The sequence below is a fragment of the Aristolochia californica genome, unplaced genomic scaffold (assembly GCF_029961685.1).
Source record: "Aristolochia californica isolate CCGP_79_NKW_82.1479 unplaced genomic scaffold, dmAriCali1.0.hap1 SCAF_9, whole genome shotgun sequence".
NCBI classification, from domain to species: domain Eukaryota; kingdom Viridiplantae; phylum Streptophyta; class Magnoliopsida; order Piperales; family Aristolochiaceae; genus Aristolochia; species Aristolochia californica.
Genome location: NW_027182290.1, coordinates 4,777,061 through 4,800,780, shown reverse-complemented (window position 1 = coordinate 4,800,780; position 23,720 = coordinate 4,777,061). Strand labels below are relative to the sequence as shown.

The 23,720-nt window shown below is 37.0% G+C and overlaps 1 protein-coding gene across 4 annotated transcripts; it reads right to left on the bottom strand.

The window, feature by feature from the left end:
• Window positions 1–1,546: 1,546 nt before the first annotated feature.
• Window positions 1,547–23,119, bottom strand: LOC137940558 (mediator of RNA polymerase II transcription subunit 27). Of its 4 annotated transcripts, XM_068785691.1 has the most exons (9): window positions 22,828–23,119; window positions 22,102–22,267; window positions 20,761–20,985; window positions 20,529–20,598; window positions 18,994–19,053; window positions 18,828–18,896; window positions 18,294–18,337; window positions 18,033–18,208; window positions 1,547–1,988 (listed from the first exon to the last, which is right to left on the bottom strand). In XM_068785691.1, the coding sequence occupies exons 1-8, from the start codon at window positions 23,111–23,113 to the stop codon at window positions 18,067–18,069; spliced, it is 1,062 nt and encodes a 353-aa protein (XP_068641792.1). In that variant the 5' UTR covers window positions 23,114–23,119; the 3' UTR covers window positions 1,547–1,988; window positions 18,033–18,066. The 4 variants fall into 4 exon arrangements, with proteins under 4 accessions (XP_068641792.1, XP_068641789.1, XP_068641790.1 ...); XM_068785688.1 differs by having other exon boundaries at window positions 20,529–20,985; XM_068785689.1 differs by lacking the exon at window positions 1,547–1,988 and adding an exon at window positions 5,274–5,421 and having other exon boundaries at window positions 20,529–20,985.
• Window positions 23,120–23,720: the final 601 nt, after the last annotated feature.

Here is a 23,720-nt window from a genome sequence, read left to right as displayed (position 1 = left end):
TTAATTTTCCCACTAACCTTCGATATTGTGTTCTGTCATTTAATTCTCTACTCTGATCATCATGGAGATCGTGTCCAACTTCTATTGGGGTATCAACTGGTTTGGCTCTCAACAAACCATACTCTTGAAGTATATATGTTATATACTGACGTTGAGTGATCACAACCTCTTCTTTACTTTTTGCCACTTCAATGCCCAGAAAATATTTCAATGGTCCCAAGTCTTTAGTTTGAAAATGTGTAGACAAATGAAACTTGGTATCCTCTATACCAGAAATATCACTCCCAGATAATATAATATCATTTACATAAACCAAGAGCTCCACAATTTTAGAGGACGTCTTTGTCTCAAACAAGGACTGATCACAATGATTCCTTGAGAATCCCATAGATACCACAAACTAGTCGAATTTCTCAAACCAAACACACAAACTCTGCTTCAGCCCATAAATCACTTTCTTAAGTGTACATACTTTATGTGTCTCCCCTTGAGCAACATACCTTGAATGTTGCTCTATATACTCTTATTTAAGATCACTATATAACAAGACATTTTTAATGTCCAGTTGATGTAAGGACCACCCCTGATTCATTGCAATTGAGATCAAAATATGAATAGACAATCAACGAGTAACAGGTGAAAAGGTTTCAAACACATCAATACCAAAAGTTTGAGTATACTCTTTCACAACCAACCAAGCTTTATATTGCTCAATAAAACCGTCTACATTATACTTGATAGTGTAAACCTAGCGGCATCCAATGATAGATCACACAACTACCAAGTGTTCTGATCTATCAAAGCGTCCATTTTAACATCCATAGTTTACTTCCAATGAGGAGACGAAAGAGCCTCCTGTAGTGAAGAAGAGATAGTGCAGGTCAAAATAGACAGAATTTTTTTATAAGAGTTAGATAAGGAACAAAAATACACAAACTAAAATAACGGATACTGCGTACATTTACCTTTCCTGACACCCCCTTCCTGAGTGTAATAGGAAGATGTAGATCATTACAAGCTTCATTGGGAATCATGCAAAAATTCTCGGACTTCTTAAATAATTTTCTTGAGTTACAAATTACAAAAATACCCATATATATTTAATAAATCTTAACCTCCTTAACAACACATCCTATGTACATGAAAATTTAATCACTGACACAATTTAACGTGCAAAATAAGATTACATAAAAAAAATTAACCACTGAGGTAGTAAAATAACTAAATTACCCCTAAAAATAAAATAACCAAAATACCCCTGAATGTATTTTCTAACAAGAACGTTTGTGACCGGTTAAGAGTATCATTTTTTTTAATTTATTCAACAGGCCACCCATGTCAAATTCGTTAAGACATCTTAAATATATCAGCTGACCCCTTTAAATTTTCCTAACTCCCACCCCAACTACTAATACGCCAGGCAAACAAACAGCCCATACGATTCTCCACAAACACCCACCCAGGTTTTCCGACCCCTCCCGTCACCCTCCTGACAAGAAGGAAATTTCTAGTTTCTACTGGCCATCTTTAAGTTAATTAAATGTTTTCCCCACTTCGGAAAATAAATATGTTTTACAATAGATCAAAAGAGATTCTGTAATCTCATCTCATTTCATTTATTCTCTTCTGCACTCTCATACAGTACATCCCCTCATACATGCCCACCAAACTCTCTACAGCAGAAATCAGAGTAGCACACCAGACAGCAACGTCTAGAAGCCCAATGACTCCATGCAGTGAGTGGGAAATGGCTTCAACTTAGAAACCCTAGGAAATCAAAGACAAACAAAATTCCATTATCTAAAGATACAAGATCAACTTTCAGTACGTTCCTCTCTATAGGTCAGTTACTGGCCAATCAACCCCTCTTTATCGCAGATTACTTCAGCGTGTCCCTTGTACACTGAGTGCAAAATCTAGTCTCTGCACTTTCTCCCTCCATGATTTCTCCTTCTCCTTTTAGTTCTTCTACATGAACTCACCGTAATCTGCATGAACAGCAAGCTCACTCATCAGTGATTGATATTATGAACAATCATTACGTTCATATCTTTAATTTTTTGAGCTTCAAATATTTCAGTAAGTAATCATACTCCATACAGAAACAATAATCAACCATCTCCTACAAGACTGACGGCAGATGCAGATGGACTTGATTTGACAAAATATCCTAGTCTAGGTCAGGTAAAACTTCAGAAACATTAAGGGGAGCACCACCCTCTTTTACAAAGGTCCAAACATTGTGTAAATGCATTGTTACACAAATAAAAAGAAGGTACAAATAAACCATTTGACCAAAGAATCTCCAAGCTAATGCAACTTCACAAGATCCTTCCTACAGTGATTCAAGTATGCTGCACAAGTTACCATTGTACACTCAACCGTTTACAGTTGGGCAGAGTCTAGAGCAAACAGAACTAGCAAGTGAGGTTCAACTTTTTTCTTTTTTTTGGATTTCGATAAAAGCAAATTTTTTTCAAGGCAAAGCCAGACAAGAAAAATACAACAAGCTAAATGAGAGGGGGTTATGTTATAACAAGGGATTGAAGAGAAACCCCCATGTTTAGCTTAAGAGTCAGCCAACTAGATGGCTGATCTCGGAATATGATGCCAAACACAAATAAATTAAGAAGATACATCAATAACTTCGTGAAAAACACTGTCAATGGAGCTTTCTCTTTGTTTCTCTTTAGAAAATGGAGGTTCAGCTAAAATTGACCATCAGTTTCAGGAATAAGAAAAGTTAATCAATAACTTTGTTAAAGTTCAAGGGTATCTTAATCATTACATAAGTTGGTTGCTGAGTCCTTAACAAGATGTAGTAAGAAAGGACAGGTGTAATTTTTGTTTGCAAATAAGCTGCTGTGGACGTTAAGTCATGAGGGTTATATTTGTCCTTTTGTAACAACTCACTTAAATGTTTTAATAATAAGAAGTTAGGGATTGAGTTTCTCCCTTAATGAAGGTGCTCCCTCGCTCAGCTTTCTCCTCCATATTTCTCTCTCTCATTTCTTCTTTCTTCTCTTGCTTATATCGATTTTATGCTTTTTCATGGTATCAGAGCTTTTCGATCTCTAAAGGGGTTTTAGGTTGCTGTTTTCTCTCTCTCAAGCCTGCAATCTATCACAAAGTATTCCTCCCAAATCTTGTATGTTAATTGATCTTAAAGGTCAGTATTTTTCCTTTATTTGTGCCATAACTTAAGGGTTAATAACTTGTGCTGCTACAAAAAGCAGTTAGGAACATTTCAAAAAAAAAAAAAAAAAAGTTAGTATGTGTATTTGTGACCCTTTTGATGTTGGATGAATTGTAGAAGTGTTGGATTTAGGATCCCATGATAATACCATAGATAATCAACACAAGAGAAAAAGGAAACCGAAAGTGAGGTAAAAGAGAAGAGGAATGAGAGGAAGGAGAGAGAGAGGAGAAGAGAGAGAGTTTGAGAGAGGAGAGAAAGAGGATTAGGTTAAGTGCCGTACTTAATTCTCCCCCTCAATGTATTTATAATAACGAGCAACTCAATAATTACATCAAAACCTTTTGCCCTACGAAGGGAGAAAAAAGACAAAAATCAAAGATAATTTACATCATGCCATTTTGAGTTTATATTCCAACACTCCCCCTCAAGTTGGGGGAGAGAAAACATTATAGATACCTAGCTTGCCGCATATAGTGGTCTGAATCTTATATGTGACTGGTTTTGTAAGTATATCTGCCACCTGTCCTTGAGATGAAACATGCCTGAGAGATAAAATACCGGCTTGAAATTTTTCCTGTATAAAATGGCAAACTCAATATGTTTTGTTCGCTTGTGGAAGATCGGATTTGAAACAATATGAATGGTTGTCTGGTTGTCACAATATAATTTCATAAGGGATTCTTTGTAGAACCCCAATTCAGTAAAAAAGGATCTAATCAATAGAAGTTCACTGCATGGGTCGTAACTCTGTATTCTGTTTTTGCACTGGATCTCACAACAACATTTTGTTTTTTACTTCTCTATGTAACCAGGTTACATCCAACTAAGGTCCAATACCCAAAAGTAGATTTCATGTCATCAAGTGATCCAGCCCAATTTGCATCTGCAAAACCTTCAATGTTGAAGAGACCATGATTGTTATAAAAAAATCCCTTCCCCGAAGCTCCCTTTAAATATCTCAATATCCTCTCCAGACCTTGCCAATGGGTAAGTAGTGGATTATGCAAATATTGACTAACCACACTCATTGTATATGATATATCCGATCTAATCATTGTGCGGTAAATAAGTTTTCCCACGAGTCTCTGATATTTACCTATATCAACATCTTCACCAAAACTTGCACATAACCGTGTTAGCATCCATAAGAGTATTCATTAATCGACATTTCATCGTCCTTGTGTTCTCAAGTAGATCAAGAACATACTTTATCTAAGATAAGACAATCTCATGCTTTGACTGGAAGACACAGACACCGAAGAAATATTTCAAAAGTCAAAAATCCTTCTTTTTTGAATTCTTTGTATCTTCTCTTTGACTTCTTTTATACTATCTGCATCACTGCCAGTTAAGACAATATCATCCACATAAACCTCTAGCAATACTTTTCCCTTTAAGGTATTATTGATAAAGATAAAATGATCTACTAAGCACCGATTGAATCCAAACTGCAACATGGTGTGACTAAATTTGTCAAACCAAGCTCAAGGAGACTGTTTTAGGCCATATAAAAATTTCCTCAATCTACATACCGACTCCCCATCAACCACAAATCCAGGTGGTTGATGCATTTAGATTTCTTCCATAATGTCATCATTCAAAAATGAATTCTTCACATCCAATTGATAAAATGGCCAAGAGGAATTAACAGTGAGTGATAATAAGATTCTTACTAAATTTTTTTTTTGAAATGAGATTCTTACTAAATTTGACTTGGCCACTGAGGAGAAAGTTTCTTCATAATCTACTCCATAGCACTGAGTAAACCCCTTTGCAAATAGACGGGCCTTGAGGCGAGTTACAGAAACATTTGCATTGTCATTAATAGTAAAAACCCATTTATAGCCCACGGGCTTCTTACCGAGAGGAAGTGGAACCAAGACCCAAATTTGATTCTCATATATTGCATTCATTTCCTCTTCCATTGCCGCCTTCCTTCTGGATGCCTCAGAGTCTCCTGATACAACTGTGGAACAGAGACAAAAGAGATGGATGCAAAAAATTGACAGCAAAAAGAAGACAAACGATGGTGAGAAACAAAATTGGATGTAGGATAAGAAGTAGAGAGTCTGGTACAAGTCCTAGGTTCCATTCTAAGAGTTATGGCCTAGTATCAAATTGTGGACCAAATACAAGAGGGGATGATTCACTTACCTTGGAGGGATCCGTAAACTCCACAAGTGTGGTATCGGCCGATGCTTTAGGGGGCTGAATAGAAAGATCTGCATCAAGTGGCACAATAAGCTTCAAAATTGCTTGAACAAATGAAAGACCCAGAAAAGTATCCTTTGAAGAATAAAATAATGTATCTTCAAAAAATGTGACATCCCTAGAGACAATTATCTTCCGAAGAGAATAATTATAGCAAACATATCATTTTTGGGTACAAGAGTAAACCAAAAAAATACACTTAAAAACCTTCAGGTCCAGCTTACTTTTTTGTGGGGAAGCGACATACACGAAACATATGCAACCAAAGACCTTCAAAGGAAGGGAGAAAGAATTTTCATCTAAAAATAACAATGAATATGGGAACTTATGACCAAGTACTGAAGATGGTAGCCTATTAATAAGGAAACAAGTTATAAGAATCGCATGAGGCTAGTAAAAATAGGGTACATTCTTGGAGTAGAATAGGCCATGGGCAACCTCAAGGAGATGTCAATTTTTCTTTCGGCTACACCATTTTGTTGAGGGGTGTAGGCAAAAGATGTCTGATGGATAATACTATTATCCTTACAAAATGAATGAAATTCTCTTGATAGGTATTCTCTGGCATTACCAGAACAAAGAACTTTTATCTTTTTTACCAAATTAAGTGAAGATCATGGCATGGAATGATTTAAAAATAGAAAGGATTCTGACCTATGTTTGAATAAAATCATCGACAAATATAACGAAATATTTAATTAGTGAGATATTCGAGACATTCAAGGGTCTCATACATCCGAATGAATCGACGCAAAAGGAACAACACCTTTAAGTTCAACTTGATGAGAATATATAGTCCTCTGATGTTTGCTCAACTAACATACTTCACAATTCAGACCAGACAATGATTTTAAAAAAGGAAACAAGCGCTGAGGGATGGTGCTGACGAATGTCCGAATCTTTTGTGCCATAAATTTGCCTCGTTTTGAAAAGAGGAAATTGTAGTGTCACTAGAGGCAAATCCAAATAATAGAGACCCCCACTGTTCATGGCCTCCACCAATCACCTGCTTTATTGTTAGATCTTGGAAAACACAATAAGAAGGTGAGAAGGTAAAAGAACAATTAAACTTTTTTGTTAACTGACTAATAGACAACAAGTTTAACGAGAACTGGAGAACAAATACAACATCAATAAACGGAAGAGTGGGTGTAGCAAAAGATCATTTCCCAATCACTTTGGTTTGAGATCCATCTGCTATGGTAACAAACTTATCTGATAAATATGGGGACATAGAATATAAAAGACTTATTACTTGTAAGATGGATCAAACTGTTGTCTTCTTCTGTAAGATGCGCAGAGGCTCCTGAGTTAATGATCCAAGATGAAGAGGAGGAAGTGGCAGATATCATACCCGATGCAGTGGTGGCAGCAGCAGTAGTAGCAGATGTAGGAGTAGATACCATCAAGGTTTTCATTCTCTAAAATAACTCAAAATCATCATCTGAGACCGTCTTCTTGCCTTTCAATAACTCGATCTTTTCTTCATTCTTTTCATTGCTATTAACCGAGGCCTGGTTGGCAGTAACCCAAGTTGGCTTGCCATGAAGCCTCCAACAAGTATCCACTATATTCAGTCCACAACAGTGAGTGCATATCCGATTATCAGTCCTTGAAGGACCAGAATCAGTTCTACCACCTCTTCCTCAGCCTCCTCTATAATTTCTATCGCACTCTCTATTGGTAGAATTTGTACCCTATTACCTGAGTATATAATAGTTGATACCTCATTCTGAGAGATAGAAGAGGGATTTGGTATCCGAAGTAGTGTGACAAGTTGGGATTTGGCCACCTCAAAATATGGTTTGGTATTGGTCAAACAAATAGAAATTGTTAAGGCCTCTCGCTGCTTTTCTTTAACCGAGATGTCAATGGAGTAAGGTTGAGCAATTTTCCACTCCTGAATCAGCCATCTAAACTGAGCTAAGTATTCATGTAGATTTTCCCCTTGTTTTGTATTGAACATGTTTTGAAACACATCATATAACTTCTATAAATTTTCAGTACTAGAATACAACTTAGAACAAGTGTCTCATATCTACTTCGTAGTCTCAAGGTGGACAACATTGTTAGCCACATGCTCCTCCAAGCTGTTTATTAACCAACTGATGACCAAAATGTCATTTTTGAGCCATTTAACATATTAACTATCTTCCTCATCAACTAGTGGAGCTGGTTTGGTTAAATGTTCTAAGAGGTCTCGAGTGATAAGAAACCTCCTAACCGATTAGGACAAGCTCATATAGTTAGACAACCCTTTCAAGGATATAGTGGTAATCTTGAGAAGTTTACTTTTACCATCTATATAATCTTCACCCATCAAGTATCAAATCAGTAATACTCTTATGCAATATATAAACTGAGTGAGGAAGATTGGTAACCCGAGCTTAACCAATGCTTAATAATCGAGGCTTTTAAGAGGAGAAAACCAAGGCTTAACAAGCCTCAACCATGCACTAATGTACCAAAACCAACAAATCGAGGCAATTATGAACCAACTCAAAAGAAGGAAGAAACAACCCGAGCTTATCTTGGCATTAATCAATTAATCATGCTTCAAATAAAGATTCCTCATGCTAGCTAATATCTTGAAAGGTTGACCTCATACATTTCTCAAGCACGGAAAGTCTTAAAGACATCAAATTTCAAGGTAGCTTAAAATAGAACCTTAAGCCGAGTAAAGAGATAAGAGAGAATCCGAATGCAACAACTATTCTTACTTAATCATGCATTCAAACAAAGAAATAATCATCCCACGTGTTGTCATACCATCTAGGAAAGATTTCCAATCTTCCTCAACAATCTTACACCAAATCAAAACCTTTTCAAGAAGGAAACTTTCCTTCTACGTAAGATGCACCAACTTGTATGCTAACTCACCACCTTGACTTCCTTTCCCTTTTGAATAATTTTAGGTAAAAAAATCCAGGAAATAACCCAACATAGAAGGTTGGATTTATTGATAGATTTAGCACCTTCTTCCCAAAAATGTTTTGCTATCGGCAGTCTCTCAAAAACAATTTTTTTTCGAGCTCTTTAGGAGGCAAAGGAAGGAGCAGCAGATAACAGATTTTAACAACTCAAAAAACCGAAAGAGCAACAAACTAGATCATGTTAATCACAGGTACTATAGCAGAGATGATAGAACTTGATCAGATGTAATTTCTAAGCACAAGAAATCAAATTTATATGCAAGAGAACAACAGCTTAACCGATCTTGCATGAGGGAGGGCAAACCGAGCATGAAAGAACCATGAAGGAACCACTTCCAAAGCAATAGATGTAATATTCAAATTTCTATCCAGATTGAATGAAAATCATCATCCATTAATCAACTTTCAGAGATCAAAACATCAGCAACAATCTCATTAAAGAGAAGAGTAAAGAAAGAGAGCAACTTATCTTGGTGAAGCTCAAGCCTTTGCTTCATCAACAAAAACAGTTCCATGTAAAGCTTGATATCCAAAATTTTTTAATCACCATCTTAATGTTGGGATCCTAAATTCACTGCTCTGATACCATGTTGGATTTAGGATCCCATGATAATACCGTAGATAATCAGCACAAGAGAAAGAGGAATCCAAAGGTGAGGTAAAAGAGGAGAAGAAGAACAAGAGGAAGGTGAGGTGAGAGAGTCCGAAGTTGAGAGAGTTTGAGAGAGGAGGGAAGGAGGATTAGGTTAAGTGACGTACCTAATCTTCCCCCACAATGTATTTATAATAATGAGCAACCCAATAATTATATCAATACTCTTTTCCCTAAGAAGGGAGAAAAAGGGACAAAAATCAAAGATAATTTACATCATGCCACTATATTTCGAACTTATCTTCCAACAAGAAGTAAGGCCTACAGAAGACCTATGCCTGAGTCACCTTCCCCATTGAACAAGTGTGTTTGTCTTGTGCAGAGAGGTTGCTGGTTTTTTAAAGTAATTGTGTTTTAGGCCCCATTGGGTTGCTGGAATTGCATGCTCTCCAAACCATAGTTGTGTATCTGCGTTGTGAGACCCAGAAGTTTCTGCGTAAAGTAGTTATTTTCTTACTATGAGCAGGTTTTTGGTTGATTGTTGTGGAGACTGTTTGATCATATTATTTGCTCTGATTTCTGTTTTGAGGTGTGACTATGGCTGATACAAGTGAAGTTATTACACCCACTAAGATGTCAGAATCTGCAGAGACCATAGACTACATTCAAATTACTTCCGTTAAGCTGAATGGATCTAAGTACTTAAATTCATGATTGCAAAAAGGAAAACAAAGTATACTGGTCCTGTTGATGGGGCGAGGTCGGCAAATTCTCATCAAAAAGAAAAATATTTCTTCCCCATGAAGGATGATCCCCCTCACCTTATGACTAAGGATTGGGAGGCAGAAGATCATCAAATTCAGACTTGGATGTTGAATAGTATACAATCCCATGTAATTGATCAGGTAATGAGTTCTGATACAGCCAACGATATGTGGAGAACTCTTGAATCTATTTTTGCCCAAGAAAGTAACTCTCACAAGCCTATGAATTGTCTGTAAAAAATTTCAGTACGAGTATGGGAAAAAGACTGGTACAGAGTATTTTAGGGAGATGTGTGGAATTTTATAAGAGATTGTGTTTTATCCCTTTACAACAGATCCTACTGAGCTTAGGGAAAAGGAAGGCCAGAGGCAAGTTGCAGATTTTTGGATGGTCAAGGGCCAGATTATGATGCATTGTGTGCCCAGCCATTGGCTGATGACAATGTTCCTACCCTTGAGAAAGCATATAACAGAGTTATTAGAGCTGAAAGTGTTGTATAATCCAAGGGAAGTCAAAGTTTCAGATGTTGCTGCCCTTAACTTGTTATCCACTCCCACTCGGTCTGAGTCATTTCGACAAGAAGGGGGAGGTAGAGGACGTGGTCATGGAGAAAGGACGTATGCACACCATGGTAGGTCCAATGACAGTTCAAATAAGTGTAGGCATAAGTTTGGAAAGCTTGAGCCAACTCCAATGTTTATGAAAGTGCTAATGTATTTCGAAGTTAGCAGGGGTCCGTTAGCACCTCACAGGATGAAATTCAGAAATTGCTTTAGCACTTAGACCAGCTTACCACCACTCCTACATTTGTTCCTCATGTGCCCAACACATCATCCACTACCAGCAACTGTGTTTGCACTTTATATGTAGTTTGCGTCTCCATGGGTTATTTATTTTAGGGCATCAACACATATGCCAGGTTTATCCTCCTTTTGGTGAATGGATCATCCTGATTTGTTACTGGTGAAGGTGTAATTCATCCTACTTATTAGCTTCCCTTCTCTTCTATTCTGTATGTCCCAAAGTTTCCTATTAATTTATTATCAACGAGTCAACTTACCAAATCATTAAATTGTCCCATTGCATTTTTCCCTTCTCGTTGTGTATTTAAGGAATTGTAAATGAGGATGATTGATTTCAAGCATGAGAATGAAAGGTTTTACTACCTTGGTATAGTTACTCAACATCAATCTATTGTGTTGAAGGCTGATGTAATGCCTTTTTGTGGCATTTACAGTTGAAACATCCTTCTCCTTTCAAACTCTATCACTTTCTTCCCTCTATGCCTTCAGATTTATCTTTTGAATGTTGATCATGTCGACATGGAAAGCACCACAGAAATCCATTTCCTTCAAGTAGAATTCAGAGTCAAAATCCTTTTGAACTAGTTTATTCATATGTAAGGGGCCCATGTAGGGGTTCTAATGTGTTTGGCTTTCAATTTTTTTTAATTTTTATGGATGATTACAGTCGAGTTATTTGGGTATACCATCAGTATAGTTTGCTCAATCTAAGACCAATAGAGACACCTATCGAAGTAGATCATAATTTGTTTGATGAGGAGAGTCCCTTATTAAAAGATAAAAACAATGTACAAGAGACTAGTTGGTCAATTGGATTATGCGGCAGTGCCTCTTCCTCAGTTAGTTTAGTGAGCCAATCCTGACAAAGTGTATCTTGAAGCAATTCAAAAAAAATTGTGCTATTTGACAGGACCTCTCGGTAAAGGGTTGTTCTATAAGCCCCATGTACATTTGGATGATTTGGGATACTCTCATGCTGATTATGCTGGTTCCAAAGTAGACAAAAGTCTACAACAAGGTTTCGTGCATTTGTTGGAGGAAATCTCATAAGTTGGAAGAGCAAAAAACAAACTATTGTGGCCTTTTCATGTGAGGAGATTGAGTACCGCCCTATAGCACACTATGGCTAAACATATGTGGACAAAATCAGTTTTGAAAGAATTCAGACTTGCTTCTGAGGATCCTATGGTGTTAAACCATGACAACCAAGAAACAATTTTCATTGATAATAACATTGTATTTTATGTGTTGAAAGATGTAACCCGAGTATAGTGGCAATGATGTAAAATGTCTTTATTTCTTTTTTTCTTTCCTTCCATCTTAGGGTAAAGGGCATTCATGTAATTTGTAAGATATTCAATATTATAATTACATGTTGAAGGGGAGGATTAGGCACATGACTCAAACCCTAATCCTTCTTCCCTCCTTCACAAACTCTCTAGCCATCTCTCACTCTTTCTCTCTTTTCTTTTTTCTCCCTTCTCTCTTCTTTTTTCTCTTCTGTCTCCCTTCTCTCTTCTCCTTTCTCTTCTTTCTTCCCTTCAGCCTCTCATCTTCTTTTGACTAATCAATCCACGTTCTTCATCATGGGATCCTAAATTCAACATGGTATTAGAGCTATGGATTTAAGATCCCGACATTAAGATGCTGATTACGCAAGTTTTATCAAACTTCATGTGGTTTTGTTGGTGAAGCAAAAGCTCGACAATGCAAAGATAAGTTTTTTTCTTATTTCTTTACCTTTCATGAGATGTTTCTGATGATGTCTTGATCTCGGCAAGATGTTTACTAGTTGATCTTGTCCAATCTGGATAGAAGATAAGTGTTACATCTCATGCAAGGTTTCTTATGCTTGGTTTGCTTTGAATAATGCAAGTTGATAAACAGAATGTTAAATGTTCGGTTTAAGCAAAGGAGTTTGATTTTCTCTTCTTGAAAAATATATGTTGGATGAAGATTTGTTCATCCTTTTGCTGTATATGGGGATTATCATAATCAAAGCATGATTGAATTCGTTGAAGACTAGTTTATGTTGATGTTTGTATGTTTTCTCTCTAAAAAGAGCTCTGTAAAGGCTATTTTTTTATTACTGGATGAGAAATATTTTTTTGAAATGGTGCTAGTCTTTGCAACGGTTTTTTGGCTTTCCATTGGTGGTTTTATTCTCTAGATTATCTTATCTAAAAAATTCAAAGAGAAAAGGTAAGATCAAGTTGTGATTTAATCACAAAGTTGGCACACTTTGTATAAAAGGAAAGTTTCCTTCTTGTAGAGCTTACAGAAAGGAAAGTTGGAGAAAAGAAAGTGTTGTGGTTTATCAATTTAAAGGCTTCCTAAATTAGATTATTCTTTGGAATTTCTTTCCTAAATTATTTAAGGAAAGAATGAAGTCAAAGATAGTGATTTGTATTGATAGTTGGCGCAAGTGACATAGAAGGAAAGTTTCCTTCTTTAGAAGATCCTCTAAGTTATCCAAGATCTCTTGAGATTTCACTTACTTTTATAATTCTTTCTTAATTGAGAAAGATTTGGAATTGATATTTTATGATTTGGATTAGCACGTGCAATAAAAATCTCCTTGATTACGTGTATGATTAAGGCCTTGGTTTGGTTTGGCTTGGTTTGAATTGTTGATTACCTCGGTTTGGCTTGGTTTGGCATGTTTGGCTTCCTCTCGTCTATTATTGGTTGGTTGATATAGTGCATTGAAGAAATATGAATATGAGTGGTAAAAGTGACTTATTTAAGATTACAATTATACCCTTGAGAGGGTTATCAAATTACTTAAGTTGGGCCCAATCGGTTAAGAGATTCTTTATCACTAGAGATCTCTTAGGCCATATGACTAAACCAACTTCCACCCATAGATAAAAAAGATAGTTCCTATATCAAATGGCTCAAGAATGACACACTTGTCATTAGTTGGCTAATTAACAGCATAGAAAAAATATGTGGCAAATAATGTTGTCCACCTTAAGACCGCAAAGCAAATATGGGACACTTGTTCCAAGTTGTACTCTAACACCGGGAATTTACAAAAATTATATGATGTATTTCATAACATGTTTAATACAAAACAAGGAGAGAACTTGCATAAGTACTTGACTAGGTTTAGAGGGCTGATTCAGGTAATAAGAATCTTTTACATTCTCTATCTTCATGCTTACCAGATAAGTTTGTTACCATAACAGATGGATCTCAAACCAAAGTTGCTGGGAAAGGATTCTCCTCTACTTACTCCCACACTTTCGCTTACTGATGTCTTATTTCCTTAGTTCCTGTTAAATTTGTTGTTTATCAGTCAGTTAACAAAAAAGTTTAATTATTCTATTACCTTCTCACCTCTTCTTGTGTTGTCCAAGACCTAACAACGAAGTGTTTCTCTTAAAAAAATAAAAAATAAATAAAAATAAATAAATAAAGAACGAAGTGTTAAGTTGTGGAGCCTAATCCACGCCCTACGCGGATCGACCTTCGCGGTAAGATCGTCGTGTGGGGGAATGGGGGCAAAGCCCTCCCCAGGTCCACAATATATTAATTGTTGTTTCATTAAGGGTAGTTTGGAGATTTTACTCTAGTATCGTGGTTGCCCTAGTTTCCTCTTTATATTTGAGGCGCCGCTATTAGGGTTTGATCATCCGAAGAGCATCATTAGTTGCGGCCGAGAGAAGTTAGAGAAAAAACACCTGTGAGTGTGTGCAATTTCTCTCGTAAACTATTTCTTCTTTATCGTAGATTACTGCAGCAGTGTAAGACAGGACGTAGTCTCAACTTGAGGCGAACCTGTATAAATCTTACTGTATTTTCGTGTTTGTTTTTTTCTTCTTCTACGATTATTATTATTGTTCTCGTTACATTTGGAATTAGGGCGTCTAATTCCTAACACGAAGCAGGTGAATGGTGGAGGCCATGAACAAGGGGACCTCTATTACATAGACTTGCCTCCAGTGACTGCAATTTCTACTTCTCAGACAGGCACTATTATGGCACAACAGATTCGGGCATCCGTCAACATCATTACTTCAACATTTGTTTCCTACTTTGAAATTTTTGTTTTGTCTGAATTGTGAAGTGTGTCAATTGAGCACACACCAGAGGACTACATACTCTCCTCGAGCTAAACTTGAAGGTGTTGCTCCCTTTCCTTGATTCATTTAGATGTATAGGAACCATTGAGTGTATCGAACATGTCACAAGTGTATTGAACATGTCTCAAGTTAAGTACGTCATTACCTTTGTCGATGATTTTAGTCGAGTTAAATAGCTATTTTTATTCAAAGATAGGTCTGAAATCCTTTCTATATTTAAATCATTTCATGTCATTGTCTCAACCCAATTCAGTAAAAAGATTAAAGTACTTTGCTTCGATAATGCCAAAGAATACCTATCAAGAGAGTTTCAATATTTTTGTAACGATAATGGCATTATCCATCAGACCTCATGTGCTTACACCCTCCAATAAAATGGTGTAGCAGAAAGAAAAAATCGGCATTTTCTTGAGGTGGTTCGTGGCCTCCTTTACTCTATGAATGTGCCCTACTTTTACTGACCACATGCAATTCTTATAGCCTGTTTTCTCGTTAATAAGCTACCATCCTCGGTACTTGGTCTTAAGTCTCCATATCCCTTGTTCTTTCCAGATGAGGATCCTTTTTCCCTTTCTTTGAAAGTATTTGGTTATAATTGTTTCATTCATGTCACATCCCCATAGAAAAGTAAAGTGGATCTAAAAGCTATTAAGTGTATCTTTTTGGGTTACTCTCATACCCAAAAAGGATATATTTATTATAACCCCTCTATTCAGAAGTTGATTGTCTCTAGGGATGTAACCTTTTTTAAGACAAATCCTTTTATTCCTCAAAGGATGTTCCTCCAGGTCTTTCATATGTTCCTCTGACTCTAAAGCCTATTGTGCCCCTTAATGTGGATTTCTCTATTCAGCCCCCTGAAGCATCTGCCAAAACCACACCTGCGGAGTTTACATATCCCTCCACGGTAAGTCCATCTTCACCTCTTGTATTTGGTCCACCATTGGATACTAGGCTCATAGCTCTTCATAAGGAACCTAGGACTTGTACTAGGCCCTCTACTATTCATCCTATATCAAATTTTGTTTATCACCATCGTTTGTCTTCTTCTTGTTATCAATTCCTTGCATTTATCTCTTTTGTATTTGTCCCACAGTCCTATCAGGAGGCTCTGAGACATCCAGGCTGGAAGGCAGCAATGGAAGAGGAAATGAATGCTTTATATGAGAATCAAACATGGACCTTGGTTATGCTTCCTTCTGGAAAGAAACTCGTGGGTTGTAAATGGGCTTTTACCATTAAGCACAATCCATATGGTTTTGTAGCCCGTCTCAAGGCCCATCTAGTAGCAAAGGAATACACTCGGTGCTATGGAGTTAATTATGAGGAAACTTTCTCCATGGTGACCAAGTTAAATTCGGTATGAATCTTATTATCACTTGCTGGAAATTCTTCTTGACCGGTATATCAACTAGATGGGAAAAATGTTTTGTTAAATGGTGATATTAAGGAGGAGATCTATATGCATCAACCACTTGGCTTTGTGGTTGAGGGGAAATCGGTATGCAGATTGAGGAAATCTTTATATGGTTTAAAACAGTCTCATCGGGCTTGGTTCGACAAATTTAGCCAAGCAATGTTACGGTTTCCATTCAATAGGTGTTCAGTAGATCATTTCGTCTTTGTAAAGAATACCTTAAAGGGATGATATTGTCTTGACTAACAATGATGCAGAAAGTATAAAAGAAGTCAAAGCAAAGATATGCAAGGAATTCAAAATGAAAGACCTTAGACTTCTGAAATATTTTTTGGGTATTGAGATCTTCTAATCAAAGTATGGGATTGTCTTTTCTTAGAGGAAGTATGTTCTTCATCTACTAGAAGACACAAAAATGATGGGATATCGACCGGCAAATACTCCTATGGATACTAACACAGTTGTGTGCAAACTCTGGTGAAGAAGTGGATGTGAATAAAAAAAAAAAAATTATCAGAGACTTGTGGAGAAACTCGTTTACCTTAAATGACCAGACCGAATATATCATATGTTGTAAGTGTGGTTAGTCAGTATATGCATAAACCACAATTTACTCACTGGAGAGGATCCTCCAATATTTAAAATGAGCTCTAAGCAAGGGGTTTCTATATAAATATCATGGTCACTTCAACATTGAAGGATTTACGGATGCAGATTAGGCTAGATCACCTGATGACAGAAAGTCCACTTCTGGGTATTGCACTTTAGTTAGAGGGAACTTGGTTACATGGAGTAAAAAGCATAATGTAGTTGCAAGATCCAATGCTGAAGCAAAATACAGTGTTATGGCCCATACAGTCGGTGAGCATCTATGGATCAAGTCCCTCCTTACTGAATTAGGGTTCCACAAATAAGCTCCTTTGGAACTATATTGTGACAACCAGGCAACCATCCACATTGCTTCAAATTCAGTCTTCCACGAGAGAACAAAACATATTGAGGTAGACTGCCATTTCATATGAGAAAATTTTCAAATTGGCATTATATCTCTCAGGCATGTTTCATCTCAAGGACATGTGAGAGATATACTCACAAAGCAAGTCACATCAAAGATACTAACCACTATATGCGGCAAGTTGGGTATTTATGATGTTTTCTCTCCCCCAACTTAAAGGGGAGTGTTGAAATATGTAACCCGAGTATAGTGGCAATGATGTAAAATATCTCTATTTCTTGTCCCTTTCCTCCTTTCTTAGGGTAAAGGGCATTGATGTAATTTGTAAGATGTTCAATATTACAAATACATGCTAAAGGGGAGGATTAAGCATGTGACTCATACCCTAATCTTTCTTCCCCCCTTCACAAACTCTCTATTCGTCTCTCACTCTCTCTCTTTTCTCTCTTCTCCCTTCTCTCTTCTTCATTCTCTTCTTTTTTCCCTTCGGCCTCCCATTTTCTCTTGATTAATCAATCCACGTTCTTCATCATGGGATCCTAAATTCAACAATGAGAGAACCAAGTATATAGAAGTTGACTGTCATTTCGTATGTGATGCTATGATAAATGGGAAGGTTGTTATGCCAACATATCATATTGGAGGAATGTTCCCAAAGGCCCTTGGAAAATGAGACTTTAGTGTATTAAGCTAGGGTTATTTGATATGTAGTCCTTCCTTGAAGGGGAGTGCATAAGTACAAGGGTATTTTAGTCATTACATATGTGGGTAGTTGAGTCATCACAATCGATTAAAGTTATCTTGTTATAAGATGTAGTTAGAAAGGACAAAGGTGTAATTTTTTTGCATATAAGCTATTGTAGGCGTGTAAATCATGACTGGTATATTTGTCTTTTTGTAATAACTTAGGTGATTCAATAATAACTTCGGTCAAGTTTCGCCCCTAATGAAGGTGCTGCCTTCACTCAGCCTTCTCCTTCGTATTTCTCCCACTCGTTTCTTCTTTCTTCTCTTTCTTCTATCGGTTTTATACTTTTACAAGATTTCATAAAGTGGATAGAAAGCATACCTAAGTCATGCTAATCTTAACACCAAGAACATGGCTAAGCGTCATCAGGAGAGCATCCAATATGGAAGGCAGGGGTGACATCAGAATTTTGATCTTTTGTTTGCCAGTATAGACGATGAACAGGAGGCAAAAGCAGAGCTGAACGCTTATCAATCATCAGGAGATGTCCACAGTTACTGCATCATATGCACATTATCATATGGTAAGGAACCAAGTTCACTCAAAAAAGTATTTGTAATTCCAGTGGACATGCCTACATACCTGCAAACCTTTGTGAATAGTGTTTGATAGCAGCAGATCCAGTGCTGGCAAAAAAGGAAATGCAGGATTGAGGAAACATAAAAGTGTCACAACCCACCCAGAATGAACAAACAACAAAGCTTGATGAAGTACACACAACAATGAGAGTGAAATGCACAAGCAGAAACCACAATGAATGAAGATAATGTTCACAGCATGCAAAATTTCTGCATTACAAGTCAAAAGATCATTTCCTTGGGGATAATACAGGGAGAAATCTATCTATTTGTGAAAGAGAAAGTAAATGTGAATTCCAAGGTGATCTCCTTTCATGCCACCATTAAAATGTATGGATGTGATCAGTAACTGCACAATGTCACCTCACTTCACATAGCACTTTCTAAATACACTAAAGTTCCACCCTTTTGTAGGGTTACTTTTCACATTTTAGTATGCCATCTCTACCCAACTCATTTTCTTTTTAAACTAATCTTTTTAACTGGGCTGTCACATTGCCCAAGGGAGAAAGAGAGAGAGAGAAAGAGAGAGAGAGACCAAAAGGAGGCAAAGTGACACATCGGACTTTGCACCAAGGAAATACTGCAATGCCTTGTCAGCATGTTCCTGCACATTGATGTGAAGAAGAAAAAATGTAAACAAAACAAAATTATTTGAAGCTAGAAACATTGACATGCACTAAAGTGTCTAGGAGAGTTCTTACTGTGATTTGTTTAAATACATGGTAGACTGAAATACCTCTGGCATGGACATAGTTCCCACCCTGTAGAAGAACTTAAATCATAAGAGCCCCGGCCAAGGACTGCAATCATATAATACAGTTAAACGAAACAACAATAATCACCAGAAAGTAAGGGAATGAAGCAAAATTGGATCACTAACAAATGAAATAAAGAAAGAAAGAACAGATAATGGATTCAGCAAGCAATCCAAACCACCACAAGAGTATTTAAGTTTCAAAATCCTGATCATATGTAGATAGGTAACATAACCGCAGCTGTGCATAAAATTAAGAAAAGAAAGAATAGAAGGATTCCCCATTTAGCAGAACTTGGAGAATAAAACAAACCAAACAGCAAAATCCAAAATCTCCTAAAGGGTCTGCCAGTGACCCTGGATCAGCAAATTCTGTGGTTGACCTTTTTGCTAGGCAAGGGACCTCTGATCAATCTCTCATTGTCTCAGGGTCCTTTCTGCCATCTTTTTTTTTTTTTTAATGAAGATGTATAAGCTATTAAAAGAGTAAGAATTACAATACCTAGCTAAACAGGGCCTTCCTCCACAACAAGATGTTGGAGAGAAACACCCTTTCTGCCCTCTTTGTAATTCTGTTTTGTTTGGTGTTTTACCTTAATATAATCTCAACCTTAAAAAAAAACAAAACAAAACAAACAAACAAACTACACACCATAGATCTACTACCTATAGACGAAACCATTATTTGATAGTTGCCATGGAATAACAACAATTTAAGGTTCATGACAAATGCTTCCTTGCAGGCATTTGTACTTTTTGAAACTTTCATGCATTTATTTTGGTGAGTTCACCCTGTTCTGGCCCTAGCTAAGCTAACATACAATTATCAGAACTTGTAATTTCCACTGCTTCAAAATACATATCCAAGGAAAAGCTTGAATCAGTATTTAGAAACCAGTAACAAAAAACTGCTGATGTATTTTTACTGGATAAATAGCCCCAGATTGTAGTATGAACACATACAGCAAATATCCTCCTAAAAAATAGAACACCCCCTCCCCCTCATTCACCTCCTCAGCCACAAGCTCTTTGCCACCTTTTCCTATTAGTTAAATAAAACCAAGAAACAAAAATAGGCCAAAATACCCTTCACATGGCTACTAAATCTATTGATTTGGACTTTTGGGCCCTCTATTCAATCATGAAATCTGGTCATTGGAAATAATATCATAGCTCCAATACAGCTCACTATTTCAATGTGGGCCTATATGGCTGTCTTACATCAAATGTATAGGCCACACCAAAACAGCAGGCCCACAAGTTCACATCCTACAATAAATATGATAGCAGTTTCATAGGAGTACCTTCATCTTTTTTTAATGTTCCAGTTAAGTCAGAAACAGACAAAAACCACAAGGTGCTGTATGTGTTAACGAGTAGGCAGAATGTAGAAAAACTAAAACCCAACCCGTAAACAACTTAGTGAGAATTCACATCAAAATATAGTTCAGATGGCAGAAAAGATATTTCAAAAACAACTACCTCATCAGGTGAAAAAAATGCAACCGCATCAGAGTTTATAGAGCCCGCAGGATGCAATGACACTATCACTCTGAAAACAGAAGGTATAAACAATTCAATAACAGCTATCTGATCAGTAGACACAGCACCAAAGGACCCGTTTCTCGATTTATTTGAACCATCCTTGGATGGATCAACACAACTTGTGCTTGATGATGGAGATAATGATACAGCTCTTTTCAACCAATCTAACCGTTGGTAAGTGAAGACTTTCACGTTGGGTGCCTCCTTTTCCAATTGCTTTAGAACATCTGACAAAGTCCTTGCTTCAATAGGGTCTTCCCTAAGACTCAAAATGGATGGTTGAGAACCACAATGTCTCTTTGCAACTGGAATGTCTCCACTTGAGCTAGTTAGGTCATCATCAAGATGGGGAAAGAAGCGCTTCTTCTGATCAGTAAATGCCTTTAGAGCCAACCTGTGAGAGTTGAAGAGAAATAAAAGTGTAAAACTTGACCAAATAGAAAGCAAGTGTGATACAATGCTTACATGTGACGGAAGAAAGGTGAGAAGCAACGATATAATAGACTTTGTACCGGTCTCTTGGTCATGGGAAACAAGATATGCCTAGCTGGTAACTTGCTAAAATATTAACAACTTTTCTCTCCACTAAAAGGGAAAAAAATGGATCAGGTCGTAAAAACACATTGTGGTCTTATAATTAATAATATGTAGGGTCTATAAAATTGGATTTTTGTAAATATGAAGAAACCTCAAATGAAAGAACCAGAACATGCCCCGTGCTGAAAAAAAGGCACTCCTTTTATAAACAAAAATTCCAATTACCTATCTCTGAGCAACATCTAGATTAGATGAGAGACAAAAATGAGGGAAATACTGTCCACTTTCAAATACAAGATCTTGTTTTCTGAATTTTTTTAAGCTTATCTCAGAACATTAAATAATGGAACCATAGCACGAAAAAAAGCCATAAATTAATGCAACTGACAGAAAAATCCAGCTGGTGATCATAATATAATAGAGCAGTTTATCCATTAAAAAGTTCAAAGCAGTGAATCAATGCAGTCAAACTAAAGGTCTTGGTAAGAAATATACTCACTATTATAGTACTAAGAAAAAAAAGATATGCTAGTCATTTATTTACTCTTTGCACTTTACCATAATTCAGCCATTAATTGACAACCATTCAGAAGTAGAAATAGATAAATAAATTGAATGGAGAAATGGAATGGGAGAAGACTACTAAAAATAAATAGCAGATTATTAAACAAAAAATAGAACCTGAAGAAAAGTTCGCAAGAGATTTTTTTTTTTGGGAAAAGGATAGAACAAAAGATAACTCTCTTTAAAAAGCATGTATCTTATTGATAGCACCAAAATTATAATGTAGCTACACAGCAAGCCCAATGCACTGCCAAGTCTTCTAGCAGATGGGATTGCAGAATACCATTCAGTGATCAAGGGTATGCCCCAAAAGGGAAACAAATGGCTTAGATGACATTTTAAATTGTAGAGATCCCTGTTGATATATGAGAAAAAAGTACCATTTGTGCCTTTATATGTATTGCCATACCTTGTTCTGTCAACAGCAGATGCACCAGCCTGTCCTGCCAGTTGACGTTTCCATGCATAGGCTACGACCGCACCATCAGGACATATAAGGGGCATGTGCAATCCCCATGAATTACCACGAGATCGCATTGATCCATTTAGAACACCAGATGCCTCCAGCTGCCTTCCTAACAACAAAATACCGAAAGATCTATCAACCCTATGGCAGACAAGAATTCGTGCCTTTGATTCGTATTTAAGAAAGACTAAGTCCAGTTCAACAGAAAATTGTTAATCCATACAGGTTGTCTGAAATGCAGCTGAGCCTCATTTCGTTTGTCAACAGAGCCTCATAATGTCAACAGAGTTCAAAAATATATCTGACAAAATTCTAAAAATGTTGAAGCCATCTGAACGTCTCTCCTATCAGACTAGCGATACTCATGTTCTGAAACCAAAGGCAAATCAAGTGCATAGTTCTTTAATCCACTCATCTTCACTAGAATTAGTTCTTAAATCCACTCATCTTCACTGGAATTAGTTCTTAAATCCACTCATCTCACAGCGAATTCCACGGTTTCAGACTCCCCGAGCTATCTCTAACTGAGGGGCACCAAATGTCCTTTGAAAAAATTAACGCCTATTTCCAAGGTTCCCCGGCTACCCTTAGACGGGTCTCTCACCAAACATTTAAAAAACCCTAAACTCCTCCTATACAGATCAAAAGACACAAGGCAAGTGGGGTTACCAACGGTGCGGAGATCTTGAAGGTGTTGGCGCATTGAAGATTCTTCCTTGAGGATGAGATGGAAAGGTTTCTCAGACTGGTGAGGGAGATCCGCGGCGGTAAAAAGAGCTTCCAGGAGGCGATCGGCTCCGAGGCGTATGTCAGCGATAAGTCGGGCGGCATGCGCTAGACGGTCCATGACCAGAGCTACCTGCTTCGGCGGTGCCTCTGCTGGCATCTCACTCGACTCCGGTGCATGGGCCGGAGCTGAAGGGGCTGCAGCCACCGGCGCCGAAGATTGCTGCATTTCCCGCCCAGGCTTCTTTCTGCGTGTACGTTTGGACTCGTGTGAGACCTTAAGAGGGAACATAAATTTGTTTTTCTAGTTTTTTTACTCGATTAATTAGAGAAAGAAAAAAAATCTCGTTTTTTCGCTGCTAGTAAACTGTGATGATACTATCCATAGTGAGAGTAGGTATTGGTGATATTGTCTTCTTTTATTTGATCAAAAACCTTTATCCTGATTAAAGGAGGCTTAATACACTTGAAAAAAAATAACTTAAAAAATATAAAAATAAAAATAAATTTCTGGATAACCTACATTTCCTAAAGAATGTATTGTTTTTCTTAAAAAAAATGTATTGGAATATACTTCTATTAGGTGTGAATGTATAATCGTTTCCAAGGATACTTCCTTTAGGGCTTGTTCAGAACCCACAAAAAAAAAAAAAATGTATTTTCTAATGTTTGACAGTAGAGAACTATTGAGAGAAAATCACTCTCTTAGGGTCTATTTGGAACCCATAGAAGAAAAAAGAATAAAAAGGAAAAAAGAAAATAAGTTTTTTTTTTCTCTTGTTTGAATGCCCATGGAAAATAAGAGAGAAAACAAAAGAGAAACGTTGGTTGCACAA